At 42.2% G+C, this 22,926-nt stretch overlaps 1 protein-coding gene across 1 annotated transcript in view; it reads left to right on the top strand.

Annotated features, from left to right (window-relative positions):
• Positions 1-22,926, top strand: part of SUMF2 (sulfatase modifying factor 2) — a 39,248-nt gene that overhangs the window by 14,097 nt on the left and 2,225 nt on the right. Inside the window, exons 4-8 of the mRNA XM_077482337.1 lie at positions 3,768-3,812; positions 7,774-7,924; positions 8,126-8,181; positions 14,762-14,846; positions 17,122-17,290. Coding sequence (XP_077338463.1) covers positions 3,768-3,812; positions 7,774-7,924; positions 8,126-8,181; positions 14,762-14,846; positions 17,122-17,290 — 506 coding nt within the window. The remainder of the gene's footprint in view (positions 1-3,767; positions 3,813-7,773; positions 7,925-8,125; positions 8,182-14,761; positions 14,847-17,121; positions 17,291-22,926) is intronic.

The following is a 22,926-nucleotide window of genomic DNA, read 5'->3' on the forward strand; positions in this document are numbered from 1 at the left end:
TCAAAGTGCATCAGCGCTGAAAGCTGAAAATTGGTCTGGGACTGAGGGGGGTTTAAGTGCCCAGTAAGCAAGTGGTTAAAGAAGAAAATTCTTCCTTTTCCGATTAAGAGCACACTCATCCAGGGCGATTAGTGCCTCTTGGGTGGTGCATCATCAGGCCTCTATGGCTCAGAGCTGTAAGACCGCAACTTGGTCTTCGGTTTATCCGATTATTTTTTATATTGATATTTATTAAGGGTCTTGAGGATATTGCCCTTGGGCACAGCATACACTGCAGGCTGCAGTATGAGTCCTCTGGCCTCCTGTCCTGTTTTTTTTGGTCTGTCTCCCCCCCCCCCCCTTCAGTTGCCATTGCTATGGGACATCCCACATAGTAAGTACTATGGCTCTGTGTCCCTTGATGTAAGAAAAGAAAATAGGATTTTTAAAACAGCTCACCTGTAAAATCCTTTTCTTTGATGTACATCAGGGGGACACAGAGGTCCCTCCCTTCTTCTTATACACTTTGCTTGGCTACAAAACTGAGGACTCCCAGTATTGGGAGGGGTTATATGGGGGAAGTTCACGCCTTAAGGGGTGTGCCAGTGTCCAGCACCTGATACGCCGATGGTTTTTCAGCTGTAAAAACACTTGGTTGTATTAGATCATAATATGCTGATAAACGCTCAAAAACTTCACTCCCCAGCGTTTTTGATCCATTGAAAAACTCACTGCAAAGCTACTGGCGTTTTTTATAATGTTATTTTAATGTCCAGTGTGCATGAGGCCTTACTGTCTTTGCATATACAGTGGGAACAGAAAGTATTCAGATTCCCTTAAAAATTTTCACTCTGTTATATTGCAGCCATTTTCTAAAATCATTTTAAGTTCTTTTTTTTTCCTCATTAATGTACACACAGCACCCCATATTGTCAGAAAAACACAGAATTGTTGAAGTTTTTTCAGATTTATTAAAAAAGAAAAACTGAAATATCACATGGTCCTAACTATTCAGACCCTTTGCTCAATATTTAGTAGAAGCACCCTTTTGATCTAATACAGCCTTGAGTCTTTTTGGATAAGATGCAACAAGGTTTTTCACACCTGGATTTGGGGATCCTCTACTATCCAACCTGACAGAACTGGAGAGGATCTGCAAGGAGGAATGGCAAACATTGGTGGACAGCCATTTTTAGTTCTCTCCAGAGATGCTCAATTGGGTTTAAGTCAGGGCTCTGGCTGGGCCATTCAAGAACAGTGACGGAGTTGTTGTGAAGCCACTCCTTCATTATTTTAGCTGTGTGTTTAGGGTCATTGTATTGTTGGAAGGTAAACCTTCGGCCCAGTCTGAAGTGCTGAGCACTCTGGAGAAGGTTTTCGTCCAGGATATCCCTGTACTCGGCCGCATTCATCTTTCCCTCGATTGCAACCAGTCATCTTGTCCCTGCAGCTGAAAAAACGCCCCCACAGCATGATGCTGCCACTACGCTTCACTGTTGGGACTGTATTGGACAGGTGATGAGCAGTGCCTGGTTTTCTCCACACATACCGCTTACAATTAAGGCCAAAAAGTTCTATCTTGGTCTCATCAGACCAGAGAATCTTATTTCTCACCATCTTGGAGTACTTCAGGTGTGTGTGTGTTGTGTGTTTTTTATTTTTTATTTTTTTTTGTTTTTTTTTTTGCAAACTCCATGTGGGCTTTCATGTGTCTTGCACTGAGGAGAGTTTTTCGTCTGGCCACTCTAACATAAATCCCCGACTGGTGGAGGGCTGCAGTGAGGGATGACTTTCTACAACTTTCTCCCGACTGCATCTCGGGAGCTCAGCCAGTGATCTTTCGGTTCTTCTTTACCTCTCGCCAAGGCTCTTCTCCCCCGATGGCTCAGTTTGGCAGGACGGTCAGCTCTTGGAAGGGTTCTGGTCGTCCCAAACGTTTTCCATTTAAGGATTATGGAAACCACTGTGCTCTTAGGAACCTTAAGTGCAGCAGAATTTTTTTTTTTTTTTGTAACCTTGGCCAGATCTTTGCCTTGCCACAATTCTGTCTCTGAGCTCTTCAGGCAGTTCCTTTTTGACCTCATGATTCTTATTTGCTCTGGCATGCACTGTGAGCTGTAAGGTCTTGTATAGACAGATGTGTGGCTTTCCTAATGAGGTCCAATCAGTATAATCAAACACAGCTGGACTCAAATGAAGGTGTAGAACCATCTCAAGGGTGATCAGAAGAAATGTACAGCAGTTAATTATGAGTGTCACAGCAAAGGGTCTGAATACTTAGGACCATGTGATATTTCAATTTTTCTTTTTTAATAAATCTGCAAAAATGTCAATTCTGTGTTTTTCTGTCAATATGGGGTGTTGTGTGTACATTAATGAGGAAAAAAATGATTTGCACTTGAATGATTTTAGCAAATGGCTGCAATATAAGCGTGAACATTTTTAAGTGGGTCTGAATACTTTCTGTCCCCACTGTATAGGTCTGGCATGTCCAAAGTCCGGCCCGCGGGCCAATCGTGGTCCAGTTTTGAACGGCCCGCCTGGTTATTTAAACATATACATCTTTTGTGGCCCCCGGCGATCTCCCAACACCGGGGTCACAAAACATATATATAGTCCGGCTGCCTCGGAGGGAGGAGGCAGGACGAGTGCTGTGCACACAGGAGGAGAATTTCCTGTTTACATGGCAGCTGTAATAGGAAGTCCCATCTCTACCATTGGACGAGTGTTCTGTCCATCAGAGAAGGCGGAACTTTCCCTTAAAGGGGCCGTTGTGTAAACAGGAAATTCTCCTGTAGGATGTCTTTGGCACTTGTCCTGCCCTCCATGGCTGCACTGATGGTAATTGTGGGCTGCATTCCCGGCAATGGTGGCCACTGCATTCCCGGCAATGGTGGGTCTGCAGGTGGGCACTGACCCTTATTGCTTCACAGTTCTTTATTAAAAAATGTAATATATATTTTTTTTTCCTGAAGCTTCCCTCTTAAAGTGAAGGTGCGTGTTATACGCCAATAAATACGGTGTATCCAAATAATACACTTGAGTTCATCTCTTCACCACACACAGCCACAAAGGCAAGAGAATTCTTGTTGGGCAGTGTATTAGTGCTCGGACGAACACACTAAGGCTGAATTTTAATGGTTCAAAGAATGTCAGGCAAAATGGTCGGCCCTCGCGCATGTTCACTTCATCAAATCCTGCCCTCTTTGAAAAAAGTTTGGACATCCCTGGTATAGGTTAATCCTTGAAAGAAAATCATTGAAATCATTAAAAGAAATACTGACGAATTCTGTGTTTGTTTTTGCCTTCTTACTGTTAGTCAGGTGTGGTTAAAGTCTAAGTTCGGCTTTCTACCTCTGTATGGGCTTTCTGTTTGAAAGCTGTAGAAAGCGTCCATGAACTACAGGAGTGCTCACCAGTGCCCTCACAGTTCATGGAGAACTACAAGCTGTCTGCCGTGGTGGAAAATGGGACATGTTCGTTCGTTCATTCATTCACAGTTTTCTGTGAATGAATGACACAGTTTTACAAAGCCCCACACAAGCACGCTGGTATTTTAATTGTGACAGCAGGTGCAGGTAGAAGATCCTCTGTCTGCTGTCAGGGGAAAGGGAAGAGATTGGGAGGCACAGGGTCTGGTATATAGTAACATATGAACCCTAAGTACGGGTTACTAAAGGTAAACTTTTCCTTTTAAGCTCACAAATTCGTGTTGTAGGTTTCCAACTTATTTGATTACTGACCTTTGTTTTATTGTCTTCTTCTTTTGTTTTTGTTTTATAACATAGTCCGCACCATGGTGGCTTCCTATAGAAAAGGCATTTTGGCGTCAGGTAGGAGTTTCTTCCAATTTTGTTCTCAAGGTTTTCTTTCACACCTAAATTCTTTATAATGGCATTTCCTGTATTTGTTTAATGTTTACAATTCAGCTACCCTTTCATACATAATAAGATATGTTTTCAAGATAAAAAAAATGTTAACACACATACGAGTAAAAAATGTTATGTTGTGTTCTTCACCTGTGATGTCTATTTTCACCTATGATATGATCTACAGTATATTGCTATACTATACACACTGGGGCATGTTTATAGAAAGTGGTTTGTGGGTTATTGTTTTCATAAGAGTATTTTGTTTGGTGTGGGCAGCCTTAATAATGTTCAATAATTGATATAATTGCTTCAATATATAGATGGTTATATGCATCCTGTTGTAGAAGATATGCTAATCTAACCATGTGTCATGTAGTGTATGTGTGTGTGTGTAGAAAAAGTCTACACACCCCTGTTAAAATGTCCAGGTTTCTATGAATTAAAAAAAAAAACATTTTGGAACAATTTCTTCCACCTTTTTTAATGTGACGTGTAAACTGTACAACTCAGTTGAACAACAAACTGAAATCTTTTAGGTGGCAGGAAGTAAAAAGCTAAAATATGGTTGTTTTAGGAGTGCACACCCTTAAACTAATACTTTGTTGAAGCACCTTTTGATTTTATTACAGCACTCAGTCTTTTTGGGTATGAGTCTATCAACATGGCACATCTTGACTTGGCTATATTTGCCCACTCTTCTTTGCCAAAACACTCCAAATCTGTCAGATTGTGAGGGCATTTCCTGTGCACAGCCCTCTTCAGATCACCCAACAGATTTTCAATCGGATTAAGGTCTGAGTTATGGCTGCCCCATTCCAAAACTTTAACCTTCTTCTGGTGAAGCCATTCCTTTGTTGATTTGGATGTATGCTTTGGGTTGTTGTCATGCTAAAAGACGTTCATCTTTCTAGCAGAAGCCTGAGGGTTTTGTGCCAATATTGACTGGCATTTGGAACTGTTCATAATTTCCTCTACCTTGAGTAAGGCCCCTCTTCCAGCTGAAGAAAAACAGCCCCAAACCATGATGCTGCCACCACCATACTTCATTGTGCAGTGTGGTTTTTGCGCCAGAGATTTTGGAATTATGGCCCAAAAGTTCCACCTTGGTTTCATCAGACCATGACGCGTTTTCCCACATGCTATTGGGAGACTTCAGATGTGTTTTTGCAAAATTTAGCAAGGCTTGGATGTTTTTCTTAACCAGTTCCCGACCGGCGCACGCCGATGTACGTCGGCAGAATGGCACGGGCAGGCATATTGGTGTACAGGTACGTCCAGTTTTAAATGCCGCCGGTCAGGACCCCTGTGAGTCCAGTCGCGGGTCCCGTGGACCTGATCGCCGCGGGGATACCCGCGATCGTCTCGGGGGCGGCTGAACAGGGGAGATGCCGTTGTAAACCGCATCTCCCTGTTCTGCCTAGCAACAAGTGATGCTGATCTCTGCTCCATGTGATTGAAGCAGAGATCAGTGTTCACTAACACAAAGCCCAGTCCCCTACAGTTTGTTACACGCCCATAGGAACACTTAACCCCTACACTGCCACCCCTGATTAACCCCTTCACTGCCAGTGTCATTTACACAGGAATCAATGCATTTGTATAGCATTGATTGCTGTATAAATGACAATGGTCCCAAAAAAACGTCCAATGTGTCCACCACAATGTCGCAGTCACAATAAAAATCGCTGCTCGCCGACATTACTAGTAAAAAAAAAGTATTAATAAAAATACCATAAAACTATCCCCTATTTTGTAAACGCTATAACTTTTGCGCAAACAAATCGCACGTTTATTGCGATTTTTATTTTTTATTTTTTTTTACCAAAAATATGTAGAAGAATATGTATCGGGCTAAACTGAGGGGAAAATTTTTTTTATATATTTTTTGGGGGGGGATATTTATTATAACAAGTAAAAAATAATGCGTTTTTTTTTTTCAAAATTGTCGCTCTTTTTTTGTTTATAGCCCAAAAAATAAACACCGCAGGTGTGATCAAATATCACCAAAAGAGAGCTCTTTGTGGGAAAAAAAGACATAAATTTTGTTTGGGAACCACGCCGCATGACTGCGTAATTGTCAGTTAAAGCGACGCAGTGCCGAATCGCAAAAAGTGGTCTGGTCTTAAGCCAGCAAAATGGTCCTGTCTGAAAGTGGTTAAGAAAAGGCTTCCATCTTGCCACTTGAGCCCATAGTCCAGACATATGAAGAATGCGAGAGATTTTTGTTACATGCACACAGCCAGTACTTGCCAGATCTTCCTGCAGCTCCTTTAATGTTGCTGTAGGCCTCTTTGCAGCCTCCCTGACCAGTTTTCTTCTCGTCTTTTTATCAGTTTTGGAGAGATGTCCAGTTCTTGGTAATGTCACTGTTGTGTCATATTTTCTCCACTTGATGATGACGGTCTTCACTGTGTTCCATGGTATATCTAATGCCTTGGAAATTCTTTTGCACCCTTCTCCTGACTGATACCTTTTAACAATGAGATCCCTCTGATGCTTTGGAAGCTCTCTGCCGAGCATGGCTTTTGCTGTAGGATGCAACTAAGAAAATGTCAGGAAAGACCTACTAGAACAGCTAAACTTTGGGGTTAATCAGAGGAATTTTAAATGGTGGCAGGTGTGTACTGACTCCTATTTAACCAGTTCCCAACCAGTGCACGCAGATGTACGCCAGCAGAATGGCAAGGGCAGGCATATCGGTGTACAGGTAATGCCGCACTGCCATCGCGAGCGCGGCGGCGCGCTCGCGTGCTGGTCGGGACACCCATGAGTCCGGTCGCGGGTCCTGCGGACTCGATCGCCGCGGGCATACCCGCGATCGTCTCACGGGGCGGCTGGACGGAGAGATGCCGTTGTAAACAGCATCTCCCCGTTCTGCCTAGCAACTAGTGACACTGATCTCTGCTCTGTGATTGGAGCAGAGATCAGTGTTCACTAAATGAAAGCCCAGCCCCCAACAGTTAGTAACACACCCCTAGGAACACTTAACCTCTACACTGCCACCCACTGGTTAAGCCCTTCACTGCCAGTGTTATTTACACAGGAATCAGTGCATTTATATAGCAGTGATTGCTGTATAAATGACAATGGTCCCAAAAATGTCCGATGTGTCCACCATAATGTTGTAGTCACAATAAAAATCGCTGATCGCCGCCATTACTAGTAAAAAAAAAAAAAAAATATTAATAAAAATATCAGAAAACTATCCCTTATTTTTTTAAATGCTATAACTTTTTGCGCAAACCAATCACTCGCTTATTGCGAGTGATTGGTTCTTTTTTTTTTTTTTTTTTTTTTTTACCAAAAATATGTAGAAGAATATGTATCGGCCTAAACTTAGGGAAAAAATTTTTTTTAGATATTTTTTGGGGATATTTATTATAACAAGTAAATGATTTTTTTTTTTTTAAATTTTCAAAATTGTCGCTCTATTTTAGCGCAAAAAATAAAAACCGCAGGGGTGATCAAATACCACCAAAAGAAAGCTCTATTTGTTGGAAAAAAAGGACATCAATTTTGTTTGGGAGCCATGTTGCATGACCGCGCAATTGTGAGTTAAAGCGACACAGTGCCGAATCGCAAAAAGTGGTCTGGTCATGAGTTTGCATGGGATTGCATAATTCTGAACACAGCTATAATCCCCAGTTATAAAATGGTGTGCACACTTATGCAGGCACATTATTTTCGTTTTTTTTTTTTTGTTTTTTTTTTATCAAGCCCCAACTCCCCCCACCCCAAAAAAAATATTTCAGTTTGTTTATTAATTGAGTTGTACAGTTTATAGATCATGTTAAAGGTGGAAAAGGTTCTGAAATTATTTCTTTGTCTCATTATTTATTTTTTTACTTCACAGAAACCCAACATTTTAACAGGGGTCTGTAGACATTTTATATCCACTGTATATTCTCATGTTCTTTTCCAGCCAGCAGGGCCAGGCACAGGGATCAAGGAGAAGCTGGAATACCCAGTGCTGCAGGTCAGCTGGAATGACGCACAGGCCTTCTGTAAGTGGAGGGGACAAAGACTGCCTACAGAAGAAGAGTGGGAGTTTGCTGCACGTGGGGGACTTAAAGGTATGTAATCATTTGTGTGTGGTTTATATATATATATATATATATATATATATATATATATATATATATATATATATTATAATTTTTTTTTTTTTATTATTATTTTATACATGGGCTAAATGTCTAACATGCCTTAATTAGTTTTGATCAAGTCTATCACTGTTAAAAACTGAAAAATATGGCAATGTATTTTACTAACAGGCAACACCTACCCATGGGGGAATCTTTTTCAGGCAAATCGAAGCAATCTTTGGCAGGTAATATTTTTTTCATAATCTTGCCCCCTTTTTTTAAGAACTTGTAAATGCAAAAAAAAAACTTAGGGTAAGATGCTCCATCTCCTTTTTAGACAGCAGTCAGTGGCACAGGGTGGTTCTTTTTCTGATCTGTCATATAGTAATATATAAGACAAAGGAGGATAGCAAGAAGGGCAGTGAAAAGGACATGTCTCATCTTTCTTTTGCAATGTATTGAGTTGCTAAAGAGCAGGTGTAGGGAAGTAGAAAGGGGTTGTAGGTCAGAGGGAAGGACAGTAAGTGAGTCGCGATTCAGGCTCTACTTCAACAAGAAACTACACTTTCCTGACAGACTCCATGGCAGCCTACGTATGGGTTAACCCCACCTCTCCTACCTCATAGAACTCCACTCCCATAAATCTTTGCTTCTGGTCAGAGACCACGTTCCTTTTTTGTCCTCCTCCTAGGACTAAGGTTTTGTGAAGTTGGATCCAGGCCGGCTGGTTTGTGCACGATCTCAGGATGGCGGTTCTTCTGGAGCCCAATGACCCAGCTATTAGCAGGGTGGGCACGGGCAATTTTGATGCGATGCCATGAAGAGCTTACTAACCAGCCATTGGCTGGCAAGCGGCAATGTGGCCAAACGTCCTTGCTATTGGCAGGAGGCCCCCCCATTTATGATGCCCCGAATGCACTATGAGCCCTTCAAGCTCCCAGTACCAGGTCGGATCAGGTGATGTGCGGGACTGGTAATGTATGCATATTTTATCCATGGCAGCAGTTTTTGTTTGTTGTACCGTTTTGTCTGTGGTCTTCCTGGTTATGGCGCTGGGACGCTCCTGCGTTCCATCTCGCCGCTTCCTGCTTCGTTCTGCGCAGCTGCCGAGTCTCGTTTGAAACCGAGGCTTGGTTTGCACAGGTGCGGTCGGGGCAAGATGGCGGCGGCCGCGCATGCGCGCGGGCGCCGTACGACGGCGCGGTGGGCGTGATGACGTCATCACTCGGCGGCAGATTCAAATAGCTGTCAGAGACAGCTTTCTGATTGGGATGTTTTTAAGCTCTGCTGTGATCCCGGTGTCTGCTCTCTGTCTTCTCAAAGGTATGTCTCCCTCATTCTCATGGTCAGCTGGGGCTACTCTGCTTTTCATACTCTGTAAGCACTGTATTTATTTTTACTTCCTAGCTGTTTGAGTCTGCTGCTATGGACGTATCACCGCCCCCCAGTGGCCAACCCTTATGCCGCAGGTAGGAATGAATTTTTTCCTTTCATTCTGCCTGTATTGCTTGGGTTAGGATTAGGATGACTTTGTTTTGCATGTTTTTTCTTTCCAGCCCTTCCAGGTCTGAACCTCAGTTATCAGCACACAAGGATTCACATCATCACCATTCCATGTCAAGTTCTAGACTTACCAGGTCACCATCCAGACAACATAAAGAAAGGTCTAGGTCTGAGTCTGGTCGTCATTCTCACCGCCATACCAGCTGCTCAGAGAAAAGAGCCTGCTGGGGATGTAATGCTCAGGTCCCAGAGGGTAAATCCCTCTGCGAGCTATGTTATGGAAGAGCCATGAAGGAAAGAGGAGCTGGGGACCAGCAAGTAGAAGCTCTGGTCAGGAGAGTAGTTCAAGAACCACTGAATAAAACAGATTCTGATCATCCGTTTATCCCTCCTTCCGGTATGGCTCTAGCCACTGATGTCTCGGATTCAGAGGTTCCCGGTCCGTCTCGTCATAATCCCTCTGTTTTCGGCTCTTCTGACAGTGAAGCTGAAAGTTTGGAACCTGGTGCCGGTTTTGACTTTTCCTTAGTTCCGCAGTTGGTCAGGGCGGTCAAGGAGACGTTGAGATGGGAAGATCCTGTAGAAGCTCCCTCTAAACAGAGGAAATATTTTAAGCATCTCAAAAAGGAGCGCCCAAACTTCCCCCTCTTGGGTGAACTTGGTGAAATTATTATGGACGAGTGGAGTAATGTTCAGAGAAAAAACTCCCTGTTTTCGAAAATTTCAAAAATGTACCCATTTAAGAGCGATGAAGTGAAACATTTAGAGTCGGCCCCTCTTATTGATGCAGCCTTGATGAGGCTAGTGAGACATGTTACACTTCCTCTGGAAGATACTGTGTCCTTCAGGGATGGCCTGGAAAGAAAGATTGATACGGACTTGAAACGTATTTATATAACAGCAGGTATGGCTTGTAAACCAGCCTTAGCTCTGGCAGCGTTATCAAAAGCTATGGAGGCCTGGACGGATGAAGTCAGTGCAACCCTGGGCAGTATGTCCGAAGAATTGGTCAGGAGATCACCATTACATGAGATGAGACTTGCTTCGGTCTTTCTGGGGGAGGCGTCCCTTGATATTATTCGCCTTGTAGCACGTGTTATGCTCTCCTCTGTTACGGCTAAACGTGCCCTATGGCTTTGTCCCTGGGTTGCTGATCCTGCCTCCAAACAGGCATGGTGCAGAATTCCCTTTGAGGGATCTTCCCTTTTTGGGAATAAATTGGATTCTGCCATTTCACGCGCTACAGGTGGTAAGTCGGGGTTCTTACCCCAGGATCGCCGCCTCCTGGGTCAGAGGAGATCTCAATATAGATCGGATCCAGAACGCGCTAGAGATGCCCGTCGCTACAGGCCTGGTCGTGAATTTAGAAAAAATTGGAGGAGAAATCAGCCCTCTGGCCAGAAGGCCTCAAAGTCAGCCACATCTGGAGGACGGGAGCCTTCCAAGTCTTTTTGATCTAGAGCCTGTCCAGGCGGAGCGGGTTGGGGCCCGGTTACTCCTTTTCCAGCACGTCTGGGCAGCCTCAGTCAAAGACTATTGGACAATCAAAACAGTGTCAACGGGCCATTCCTGGGTGTTCAGCAGCCCACCCATACACCGATTTGTTCCGACGGTTCTGCCACACTCAGAAGAAAAGAGACAAATTCTCCTATCTTATACAGATTCCCTGTTGGCCCAAGGAGCCGCCGTTCGGGTTCCAACCGAGGAAAGGTTCAAAGGCATTTACTCCCCCCTTTTCATGGTCCTCAAGAAGAGTGGTTCCTGGAGGCCGGTCATCGATCTAACACACCTGAACACATTTATAAAGAAAGAAAGGTTCAAGATGGAGACATTGCTAACAATACGCCAGACGATCCAACCAGGCGATTGGCTTATTTCCATAGACCTGAAAGACGCTTACTTTCATGTTCCGATCGCAAGGGAGTTTCAGAAGTATCTCCGCTTTGCAGTGGGTCAAATGCACCTTCAGTTTACATGTCTCCCATTCGGGCTTACAACATCGCCTCGAGTATTTTCCAAGCTCTTACTGGCCATTGTAGCTCTAATCCGGGTCAAAGGGATTCATTTGCACCATTACTTGGACGATCTGCTCTTACTCTCTCAAAACAGAGACCATCTTTTGGCACATCGGGACCAGGTCATTTCTACCCTCACGGAGTTCGGGTGGCTACTGAACAAGGAGAAAAGTCATCTAATTCCAACCCAGTCCTTAACGTTTCTTGGGGCCCGATTCAACACAGTAAAGAGTACAATCTCCTTACCTCTAGAGAAGATTCCGGTGATTCGCGACAGAATTTATCTTGCAATGTCATCTCCCCTTCTCAGGGCCTCACAGTGTATGATGATAATAGGTACCATGGTGGCCACAGCTCCAATGGTGAAGTGGGCGCATTGGAGAATGCGTCCCTTTCAGAGGGGCTTTCTCCAGCAGTGGGATCCGAACTCCGGAGATCATCTGGTTCGGATAACCCCTTCAATGAGGGAGAGTCTTCCTTGGTGGTTACAGCAGAAGAATCTTCTGAATTGCCATTCAATAGCCCCGGTCTCCTGGATAACGGTGACAACGGATGCCAGCAACAGAGGTTGGGGTGCTCTATGCCTGTCGGAAGTAGCCCAGGGCACGTGGGACTTCCCGTCCCAGAAGGTAGTCTCAAATGTGCTGGAACTTCGGGCCGCCTTCCGTGCCTTACAGGCCTTTCTCCATCTGACATCAGGAGCCTCAGTCCTTCTAAGGATGGACAATACAACGGCTGTTTCCTACATCAAAAGACAAGGGGGCACCCGCAGTCTTTCCTTACTGAGGGAAGTAAAGCCAATCATGACTTGGGCCCAGTCAAATCTGTTGAATCTATCGGCAGTCTATCTTCCGGGAATTCAAAATGTCCAGGCGGACTTTCTATCAAGATTTTCTCTGGACAACAACGAGTGGTCTCTCCACATCGAGGTGTTCAACTGGGTTCTGTCTCTGGGAGTTCTACCAGAGGTGGACCTGTTTGCCTCCCCGTGCAACTTCAAGCTGGAGAAGTATTACACGAGATGTCGTTGTCCCCAGGCATTCGGAGTGGATGCATTGACGGACCAGTGGAGGTTCCACAAGGCTTATGCCTTTCCCCCGGTTCCAGTCATTCTCCGGTTTCTGTCCAGGCTCAGGTGGGAAGAAGTCGATGTAGTAGCAGTTGTTCCATACTGGCCCAACAGACCATGGTTCCCTCTCTTATTACAACTCAGCTACCGAGATCCAGTTCCGCTCCCTCTCAGGCCGGACCTCTTGTCACAGGGAACAATCTATCACCCTTGCCCATCTCAGCTTCATCTGATGGCTTGGTTTTTGAAAGGGAAAGGCTGGAGGCATTAGGCTGTCCTGATACAGCCATCTCTACTCTACTAAATGCCAGAAGACCAGGTACCAACAAAGTTTATCAGAGGATTTGGGCAAAATTTGCGGACTACGTGTCTACATTCAACGGTTCATGTAGAGATCCGAAGATACGAGATGTTATCGGTTTTCTTCAGAAGGGTCTAGACTTGTCACTATCTGTAAGTTCCTTGCGGGTCCAGGTCTCTGCGATCTCTGCATTTTCAGGTGTTTCCTGGGCCAAGCATCCTCTCACTAGGCAGTTTTTCAGAGGAGCAAGTAGACTCAGACCTCAGAGAAAGCCGAGGTTTCCAAAATGGGATCTTCCTTTCGTCCTGGATTTTTTCTCAGAAATGCATATGGGTCAAGCATCTATTAAAGATCTCTCTCTTAAGACTGGCTTCCTCGTGGCCATAACATCGGCCAAAAGGGTCTCTGAGATTAGTTCCCTAGGCTGCAAGGAGCCATTTCTCACCTTTTTCCCAGATCGGGCAGTCCTGATTCCTATGTTAGGTTCAAATCCGAAAGTAACAACTGTTTTTCACGAAAATCAGGAAATTGTCCTTCCAATCTTCCAGGCAGATGAAGACTCCAATATTCATCCTCTGGACGTCGGAGAAGTCTTAAAGCAATACCTGGATGCCACAGCTCCTTTCCGGAATTCCGACCACTTATTCATCTACTTTTATGGGAAGAACAGAGGTCTACGTGCTTCTTCAAGAACTATAGCGTCTTGGATTGTCCAAGCTATCCAAAGGGCATATAAGGCTAAGGGTCTGGCTCCCCCGGAAGCAGTTACTGCTCATTCTACCAGGAGTGTTTCTACATCATGGGCAGCTTCCCGTCACGTTTCCCCGGAAGTGATCTGTAAAGCGGCCTCTTGGTCGTCAATTAATACTTTTATGACACACTATTGTGTAGAGCCGGCTTCCTTATCCTCCAGTTAATTTTGGTGTGAATGTTTTATCTGTTGACGGTGCCAATTAGACCTTCTTTTCTTTATCCAGCAATTGCCCACCCGGGTGTGTATGGCAAGTCATTTCCCATACGTAGGCTGCCATGGAGTCTGTCAGGAAAATGGAAAATTTATATCAAATACTTACCGTAATTTTCCTTTCCTGATGGACTCCATGGCAGCAGGAGTTCCCTCCCATTTGCTGGAGTAGGCTAAGTTACGGAACGTGGTCTCTGACCAGAAGCAAAGATTTATGGGAGTGGAGTCCTATGAGGTAGGAGAGGCGGGGTTAACCCATATGTAGGCTGCCATGGAGTCCATCAGGAAAGGAAAATTACGGTAAGTATTTGATATAAATTTTCCATTTTCTACACAGCATGAACTGATAAATGCAAAGATAACATCTTTTTCAGTCCCAACTGATCTGTCCTGGTCAGCCTGGAAACTTGTACTGATTTACCAAAGGAAAACCTGGCAGACGAAGTGTGTTTTTTTTTTTTTTTCCCCCATTCTAATTCAAATTTGGTCTCTGCTCTTCTGGAGCTTGTAAGTTATCCTGCAACATTTTTTTGCAGGCACTGGGCAGAAATATTCTGACAGTCAGTCTACATTTTATGAATCAGTTAAATGCTATCATCTGGTTATAATGTCTTGTTCTTGCCTTGAGCAAGAATTAATAACAAGCTCTTCCAGATGTCAGAAATGCTCATTATCACAAACAGTTGAAAGCCTCTGTGCATCAGTGTTGAATGTGAGCGCACCAAATCCATCAGCTGGTTCTAATATTTGTATGAGAGGGCAGGCAAATTTCTGACTGTCCGTTACCATGAGTGGCTCAAGTTATAACATGACAGATGTGATCATGATGATGGGAGCAATTGTATTCCTGTATATGGAACAGAAAATTGAGTTTGTAGTTGTCCTAGCAACTTCTACTGCAGTCAAACAGTTTTACTGAATATATGTAGATTATATGATTTAAGAGTTGGGCTTCTAACCTGTCTAATTATAGGGTAAGTTTCCAAGCCGGGACTCAGCTGAGGATGGTTATCATGGGGTTTCTCCAGTAACAGCATTTCCTGCACAGAATGCTTATGGTAAGTATTCTTTTATATTTCTTTATTTTTTCAGTACTGTAGATTTTGGGTTAATAGACAAATACTTATTTGTCACATGTAAGGGCTGGTTTACACCAGAATGTGATGGGGAAAGGTGTGTTCTGTGCGCCGTTCCCACATTGGCAGCAGAGGAGATCTAGAGTTTTCCTCCTGTGAAGTCTGGTGATCATATGACTCACATTGCCTTCATCTCCCTCCCTGATGGAATAGAGTAATAAGATTCTAGAAGTCACCAGAACCTCTCCATTTTTTCTTATCGTTACCCTGGTTCGATTGAGCCCATTTGTACACACCCCCGACCTCCAGACGGCTCCCCTATTGGGTGGAAGTTGCATAACGTATGGGAGAGCCATAAGAATTCAAGAACTTTGGTTGGACCTTCACTGTTGAGTGGATCCATTGCCTTTGGGAATGACCCTCTTCCTGCCAATTGATAAAGTCACGTGACATGTGATTCAACACATCGGGAGGCCAGTGACATCACTCTAAGGTATCTCCGTGAACACAGCTGTGTTGGGAACGCTCTGAGCAGCTGACTGTTCATAAGCCTGACACTAATCTTTTCACATGTGAGTGGATTGGCTTGTGTTTGATGATCCGGTTTAATGATCACTGCGCAATGATTGTTCTCTCTGCTTTTATATGCAAATGATGAGCCTGATTGAGAACCAGAGGTATTGATGATAAAAGTAAAAATCTATAGGAGGATTGAATAGGAACATCTAGAGTGTTGTGGATATTGCTTTCATCTGAGGAAAAGTTTTTTTTTTTTTTTTTTTTTTTTTTTTTTCATTCGCATTATTTTAGTATATCGGTGGGACTGAGGTGATCCTGAATATTTTCAACTCCTATCCATATATTTCTTCTTGGAGTTTCTAGAAGTGTATATACTCTATACCCAGCACTTTATTTATGGTATAACCAGGACTGATGTAAACCTGATCGTTGTCAATTCACATAATTTTTCTTATTTTTGCTTGTAGCTTGTGGAGGTGTACATATTCCATGCACAGCACTTAGCACTTTATTTTATTGTCCATTTGTTTGTGGTATGATATATTTATAGCACTCTACTTTATTTGTGGCATGATATACATACAGAACTTATTAATATATACCTCTTTTTATGCACTATATTCACTTTAATACCTTTTGTGCACTTTAAAATAGGAAATGGATTATAGCGCATTATTACTACTTATATTATACCTCTTTCTGCCAACCCTAACCTTGAGAAAGTCAGCCTACCTAAGCCTGATTGACCCATTACCGCTGGTAAGCGGGTCCACCATAGCCAGTAAGAGTACCCATTCATACTCCTTTTTGATATAGAGGATTTCTTCATATCTACAGCTTCGCAGCTAGTGTCATCTTGTTTGCACTATCCCCATTCCATTGAAGATTCATCACGATGTATAATGCCGCATACACACGACCAGACTACCTGGCAGATTTAGTCCGTCGGACAATCCGATCGTGTGTGGGCTAGTCCAATTGTTTTTCGGAAAAATAAATAAATAATTAGACGGACCTAAAAATAGAACATGTTTCAAATCTATCCGACAGACTCAATTCCAACGGACTAAAATTGTGAAAACCGTTTGTCTGTGTGCTGGTCCGACGGACCAAATACGACTCAAGAGAAGCTATTGGCTACTGGCTATTGAACTTCCTTATTTAGTCCTGTTAATGTCATCACGTTCAAAACAAACGGATTTTCGAACAGACTTAGTCCGTTCGTGTGTAGACAAGTCAGTCGGGAAGACTGTCGGACCTAGTCTGCCGGAAAGTTTGGTCGTGTGTACGCGGCATTAGGTGGACTTTTTTTTTTTTTTTTTTTTTTTTTTTTTTAAAGTTCACACCAAGTGAACATTGGATTCCTTGCATATTCACTACATTTGTTTATATGTTATACACATATTATTACAGTTCATTACTGTTACATTACTTTTTAGCGCTACACTGTATTTTTACATTTGTTTGGACCTCGTTAGTGTTATCTGATATACTTTTGGTTTAGCGCAGTAATTTCCCTAAATTCTTTCCTCTATTGACATGATTGCAAGTGTAACATAACTTTACTCAGACCTATTTATGATTGCCCAATCTTCTACCAACAAAGTTCAAAATGGATATTATGCATAGAAATATGTTCTTTGGGGCTGAAAAGTTGTTGACCGCATCGGCTTTTACCATCGTTTGTTGCTACTATTAAACATTTAGCTGTTTTTATGATATTATATTTTACTTTCAGGTTTGTATGACCTGTTGGGAAACACCTGGGAATGGACATCTACAGAATACAAAGTACCTAATGGGTCTACTACACAGCAACGTGGACAGAAGATGTATGTGTTACGTGGGGCTTCTTGGATCGATACCCAGGATGGTTCAGCCAATCATAAAGCACGTGTTACCACTAGGTAAGAATTGTATATTCCTCAATATAAAACAAAACCTCCCCATTTAGTGCTACACCTATCAAAAAAGACAAATTCTGGTGTAATGCTAGACTATAAATACAAAAGTCAGAAAAATAAGGGTAACCCTGTACTTCCAGAAACAAACTGCAAATCTTTACTATCTTTTTTTTATTGCAAAAATCACAGAACGTGTTCTAACCATCCATTGTTAAAAAGAATGAAAGATCTGTTATTAAAAAACACCCATGGGGACCACCACACCATCATCCAGCAGAAAATGGTACCTGCTCAAAATAACTACAATCCACAAATGCATGTGTTCTCCACAAGACTGTATCCATTTGTTTCTGTCATTCGTATGGCCCAGACACACGGGGATACGTTGTCTGTCTCTTTGTTGATACAACTATGGGATTACACACATATATTGAGCATTCCTCATCATCATGTCTTCATGCTTGGGTTCATATGGAATTGGACAGGTAATTGCATAATAGTAAAGTTGAAATCCTTAAGCAGGATCTCCTTTTGCATGTTGTCTCCCATATGTAATATTCCACTTCAGCGTGGTTTTATGAAATGGAGCCACAGTTACTTGGCTTCTCTAGACACTGCTCCAATATCCCTAAAAATAATTTTACAAGCTCTTCCTTCTGAGCATATTATGATCACATTACTCACACTTGCATAATGGAACATCAAACATCATGTACCCACTGTTGTCACAATCGGCTTAATTTAAACACCTTTTTTGTGCTAATGCAATCATTCAACAAGCTCTTAAATCCAGACTCTGTATGATCATGCTCCTCACAGCTCATGATTTAATGAGCACATTGAGAACACATATACTGTTGACCTGGTTAAGCCAGATCGATAACACTCAAGATCTCTTCTTAAATGACCAGCCACCCCATATCCCCTCTGGAGATCCCATAAAATAAATTAAGAAGATATGCACTCCCCTATCTGCTGTATTCAAACTTCATATTTCTGTGCTTGGTATTGAACCACCTATGTGCATACAGACTGGAAGCAATCATACTGCCATCTCCTCTTGGCCTTGGAGAACCCAGCAGACATGCTGTGCATTACACCCATAATCTTCATCAGACTTGTATTGTGGCACATAGTTAGTATAACTTTCACTTAAATAGTTTGAAAACAAATATTACATTAGTTGTGTTAGTGTTATTTCCTGGATTGATACTATGTTCGATTCAGTTATGTAACTATATGCAGTATAATGCCATATAATGTCTAATTTATATATGTACAGTGTATGTATATGTATATGTGTGTGTGTATATATATATATATATATATATATATATATATATATATATATATATATATATATATATATATATATATATATATATATATATATATATATGTATGTATATATATATATATATATATGTATATGTGTGTGTGTGTGTGTATATATGTATATATACACACACACACGTTACAATCAAGTAGTGTGTGTTTTTTTTTTTTTTTTGCTTTTACAAATATCTGAACAGTGTGACATACATCTTGTATTCAGCCCCCCTGAATCAATACTTTGTAGAACCACCTTTCTCTGCAATTACAGCTGCAAATCTGGAGTGACATTTTTGCCCATTCTTCTTTGCAAAATAGTTCAAGGTCTGCCAAATTGGATGGAGAACGTCTGTGAACAGCAATTTTCAAGTCTTGCTACCGATTCTCAATTGGATTTCGGTCTGGGCTTTGACTGGGCCATTCTAACATATGAATAGGCTTTTGATCTAAACCATTCCATTGTAGCTCTGGCTGTATGTTTAGGGTCGTTGTCCTTCTGGAAGGTGAACCTCCACCCCAGTTTATGTGGACAGATTCTCCCACCTGAACCGTGGATCTCTGCAGCTGCTCCAGAGTTACCATGGGCTTCTTGGCTGCTTCTCTGATGCTCTCCTTGCCCGGCCTGTCAGTATAGGTGGACGGCCATGTCTTGGTAGGTTTGCAGTTGTGCCATACTTTCCAGTTTCAGAAAATGGATTGAACAGTGCTCCATGAGATGTTCAAAGCTTGGGATATTATTATATATTTTTTTTTTCATGACCTAATCCTGCTTTAAATTTCACCACAACTTTTATCCCTCATCTGTCTGGTGTGTTCCTTGGCCTTCATGATGCTGTTTGTTCACTAAGGTTCTCTAACAAACCTCTGAGGGATTCAAAGAGCAGCTGTATTTATACTGAGATTAAGATGTCAAATTCTGCACCTCAAGTTAAAGATGCAGTGGCCGCTCCATGTGAATAGCCCAGTCTGCTGCCTGTTTAAAAGAGACCTATTATATCTAATGGCAGTTGTTTGTTTTGTATATATTTATGTACTTACAGACCTCAGGTTCAAAATGAATATCGAGCAGAATTAAGTTCAGCCCTCCACAACAGTCCCATTTTTTTCAATTGCCCACCCCTGATGTAGATTTACACTATTTCTCCTGATGAGTTGTGGAATCTTCCAGTGAGGAGACCTGTTATGGTGACCGTTGTCTAAGAGGGGAATTCCATTCACTTTTTTATAGAGATTTCCTCCTTCCAAGAACACAGACAGCAAAAATAGATTTTAAAGTGTTTGTAAAGCTTCATTTTTTTTATTTATTTTTTTCCCTAAAATAACAAACGTGTTATATTGACCTGCTCTGTGTATTACATCTCTCCAATTTATTGCACAGAGCGGTCCTCAATTTCCTCTTCTTCTCAGTGCACCACCATAGAAAGCTGCTTCCTATGTGTCGCAATTTAAATGACAATTGCGTGGTCATGCTACACTGTATCCATATGAAATTTATATAATTTTTTTTTCCCCCCACAAATAGAGCTTTACTTTGGTGGTATTTGATCATCTCTGTGGTTTTTATTTTCTGCATATAAACAAAAGAAGAGCGACAAGTTTGAAAAAAACACAATTTTTTTACTCTTTATCTTATCCCAATTATTATTATTATTTTTTTTAAAGACAAATTGTTTCCTCAGTTTAGGCCTGTGTGTGTGTGTGTGTGTGTATATATAATTATTTTTTTTATATCATGACTGTGACATTGCAGCGGACATATCGGACACTTTTGGGACCATTCTCATTTATACAGCGATCAGTGCTATACAAATGCATTCATTACTGTATAAATGTCACTGGCAGGGAAGGGGTTAACACTAGGGGGCAGTCTAGGGACTTATTGTGTTATCTAAGGAGTGATTCTAACTGTAGGGGGGGGTGAGACTGATTGGTGTTCCTCTGTACTGGGAACACCTGATCAGTCTCCTCTCTCCTGACAGGACGTGGATCTGTGTTTACGCACACAGATCCACGGTCCTGCTCTGTTAACGGGCAATCGTGGGTGCCCGGTGGACATCACAGGCGCTGGGCACACGCATCGGCTCCCGAGTGAGGCAGCGGGGGCTCGTGCCCCCCCCCCCCCCCCCCAGATGGCCGGCAAGCCCAGGATGCCGTGTGACGCCCGCCCAGGATGGCAGAGTCCTCCTGCGGACGTCATATGATAATTATTTTTTTTACTATTCGATAGCGTGGAGGTGGATTAGAACACCTGTCAGTTTTTATTGTTGTCTGTCATTAGAGGTTCACAGTCTATTTGTCCTGTTCGCTGTTATCAGTTAAAGTAAAAGAAAATCCCAAATTTTGGGTGGTCCTCAGAACCAGAATAGAGAGGAATCGCCCAATGTGGACACTATTTCTGGTGGTGCTGGTAACAACCATGGATTACTTTCACTTTGGAGGGATTTCCTCTTACTTATAGTGGCTATAGCACAGAAAATAAAGGGAAATTATCCCAATGACTCCCTGGAAGCTTTTACCCCTTTTATGACCAGGCCATTTTTTTGCTAATCAGCACTGCTCTTTAAAGTGGTTGTAACCCCATTTTTATATATAAAAAAAAACTGCTAGACCAAGGCATAATGAGCTAGTATGCATCGCATACCTTAGATCGAAGCTGTTGCAGTGGTCCTCGGTCACTGCTGTGACCAGCGACATGTCAGGGCACTGGCCCTTTGGAAAGAGCACGATCAAGCTGTTTCTTCAGTGTGCATACTCTGACGGTGCAAGTGTATATGGTAAATATCTCCTAAACCGTGCAGGTTTAGGAGATATTTACAGTACCTACAAGTAAGCCTTAACAGGGTTTACGACCACTTTAACTGGTAATTGCTCAGTCTTGCAACACTGTATGCAAGTAACATTTTATACCATTTTTTTTTTTTTTTTTTTTTTTATTATACACAAATGGCGCTTTCTTTTGGTGGAATTTGATCACAACTTTTTTTTTTTTTTGTCCTTTCTATAAAAAGGAAAAGACTGAAAATTTGGAAAAATATATTTTCTACTTTCTGTTACAAAACATGTCCAATAAAATCACATTTCTCCATAAATTTAGGCCTAAATGAATTCTGCTACACGTCTTTGGTAAAAAAAATCCCAGTAAGTGTATATTGGTTTGTGTGAAAGTTATCGAGCCTACAAACTATGGTATTTATATTTGAAAATAGATCAATCCTGTTGGCCCATCTCATTTCTTGACGCTTTAAAGTGCCAGGACAGTACAGAGAATCCCCCAAATTACCACTTTTTGGACAGTAGATAGTCCAAGGTATTTAGTAAGGGGCATGGCAGTACAGTGCCATCAGCATGCATCATTTTAATGTATTTTTTAAAAGACCCCCTTTTTAAAGCTGAGGGCATGCTGAGTATTACCAAACATGGATCTATTACTTTAACCTTTTTTCTAACCCCCTAGGCCATTTTAAAATGTCCTGGACTAGAAGTGGCTTAAAAAAAAAGAAAAGAAAAGAAAAAAAAAAAAAAGCTTATGCCTGCTGCAGCTTGATGTACTTTTACATTACACAGGAGACCTTTGCATAGGTCCTGAAGGTGCATGTAAACCGTGATTGTGCAACACGTGAGGTATCGCCTGTAGCTTGACATATTTGGTACCTTTACACAGCCACATCTTGTATATTTTACCTTTCATAATTTCAGTTCATTTTAGTGTGTGTTTTTTTGCTAAAAATATGCATTTAATAAAACTGCAACAATTTTATTCTCCAAAGCTTCTACTTTCAGTAAATTTTGGTAGAGTTTTCTGGTAAAAAAATGCTAATTTTAACGTGTGTGAAAATGTAAAAAAATTGCATCACAACACACAAAGTGGTAAAAGAAGAAAGAGGTCTCTGTACGCTACTTTTTGCTATACTACGGTAGGAAGTAGTGATGCACTGATATCGGTGCCGATACTAGGCATTTTCGTGAGTATTGGTACTCGTGAAAATGCTCTGATACCGAAAACAATGACTGGAAGCGACGCCTCCTCCAGGACTTGGGGTTCGGAGCAGTACGCGCCTTACGGCACCAGGACGGGGGGTGTGCTGGGGTGTATAGGAATCCTCAGCACAGTGGGAACAGTCCGACAGCTGGCCACACCGACACTCCTGCTTCCGGCAATCTTTTATCATTATGCAGCACCGCCAAAATCCTCTCCTGCACCTGTAAACAAGAGGGTGGGTGATCTCATGACTCCTCCCTTCCTGTTCCTGCACAGAGCGAGAGCGTGCTGGCTGTTATACAGTGGCAGAGAGTGGGTGGGTCGCCAA

The sequence above is a fragment of the Lithobates pipiens genome, unplaced genomic scaffold (assembly GCF_037356315.1).
Source record: "Lithobates pipiens isolate NorthernLeopardFrog02 unplaced genomic scaffold, aLitPip1_a1.2 Scaffold_16, whole genome shotgun sequence".
Taxonomy (NCBI): Eukaryota; Metazoa; Chordata; class Amphibia; order Anura; family Ranidae; genus Lithobates; species Lithobates pipiens.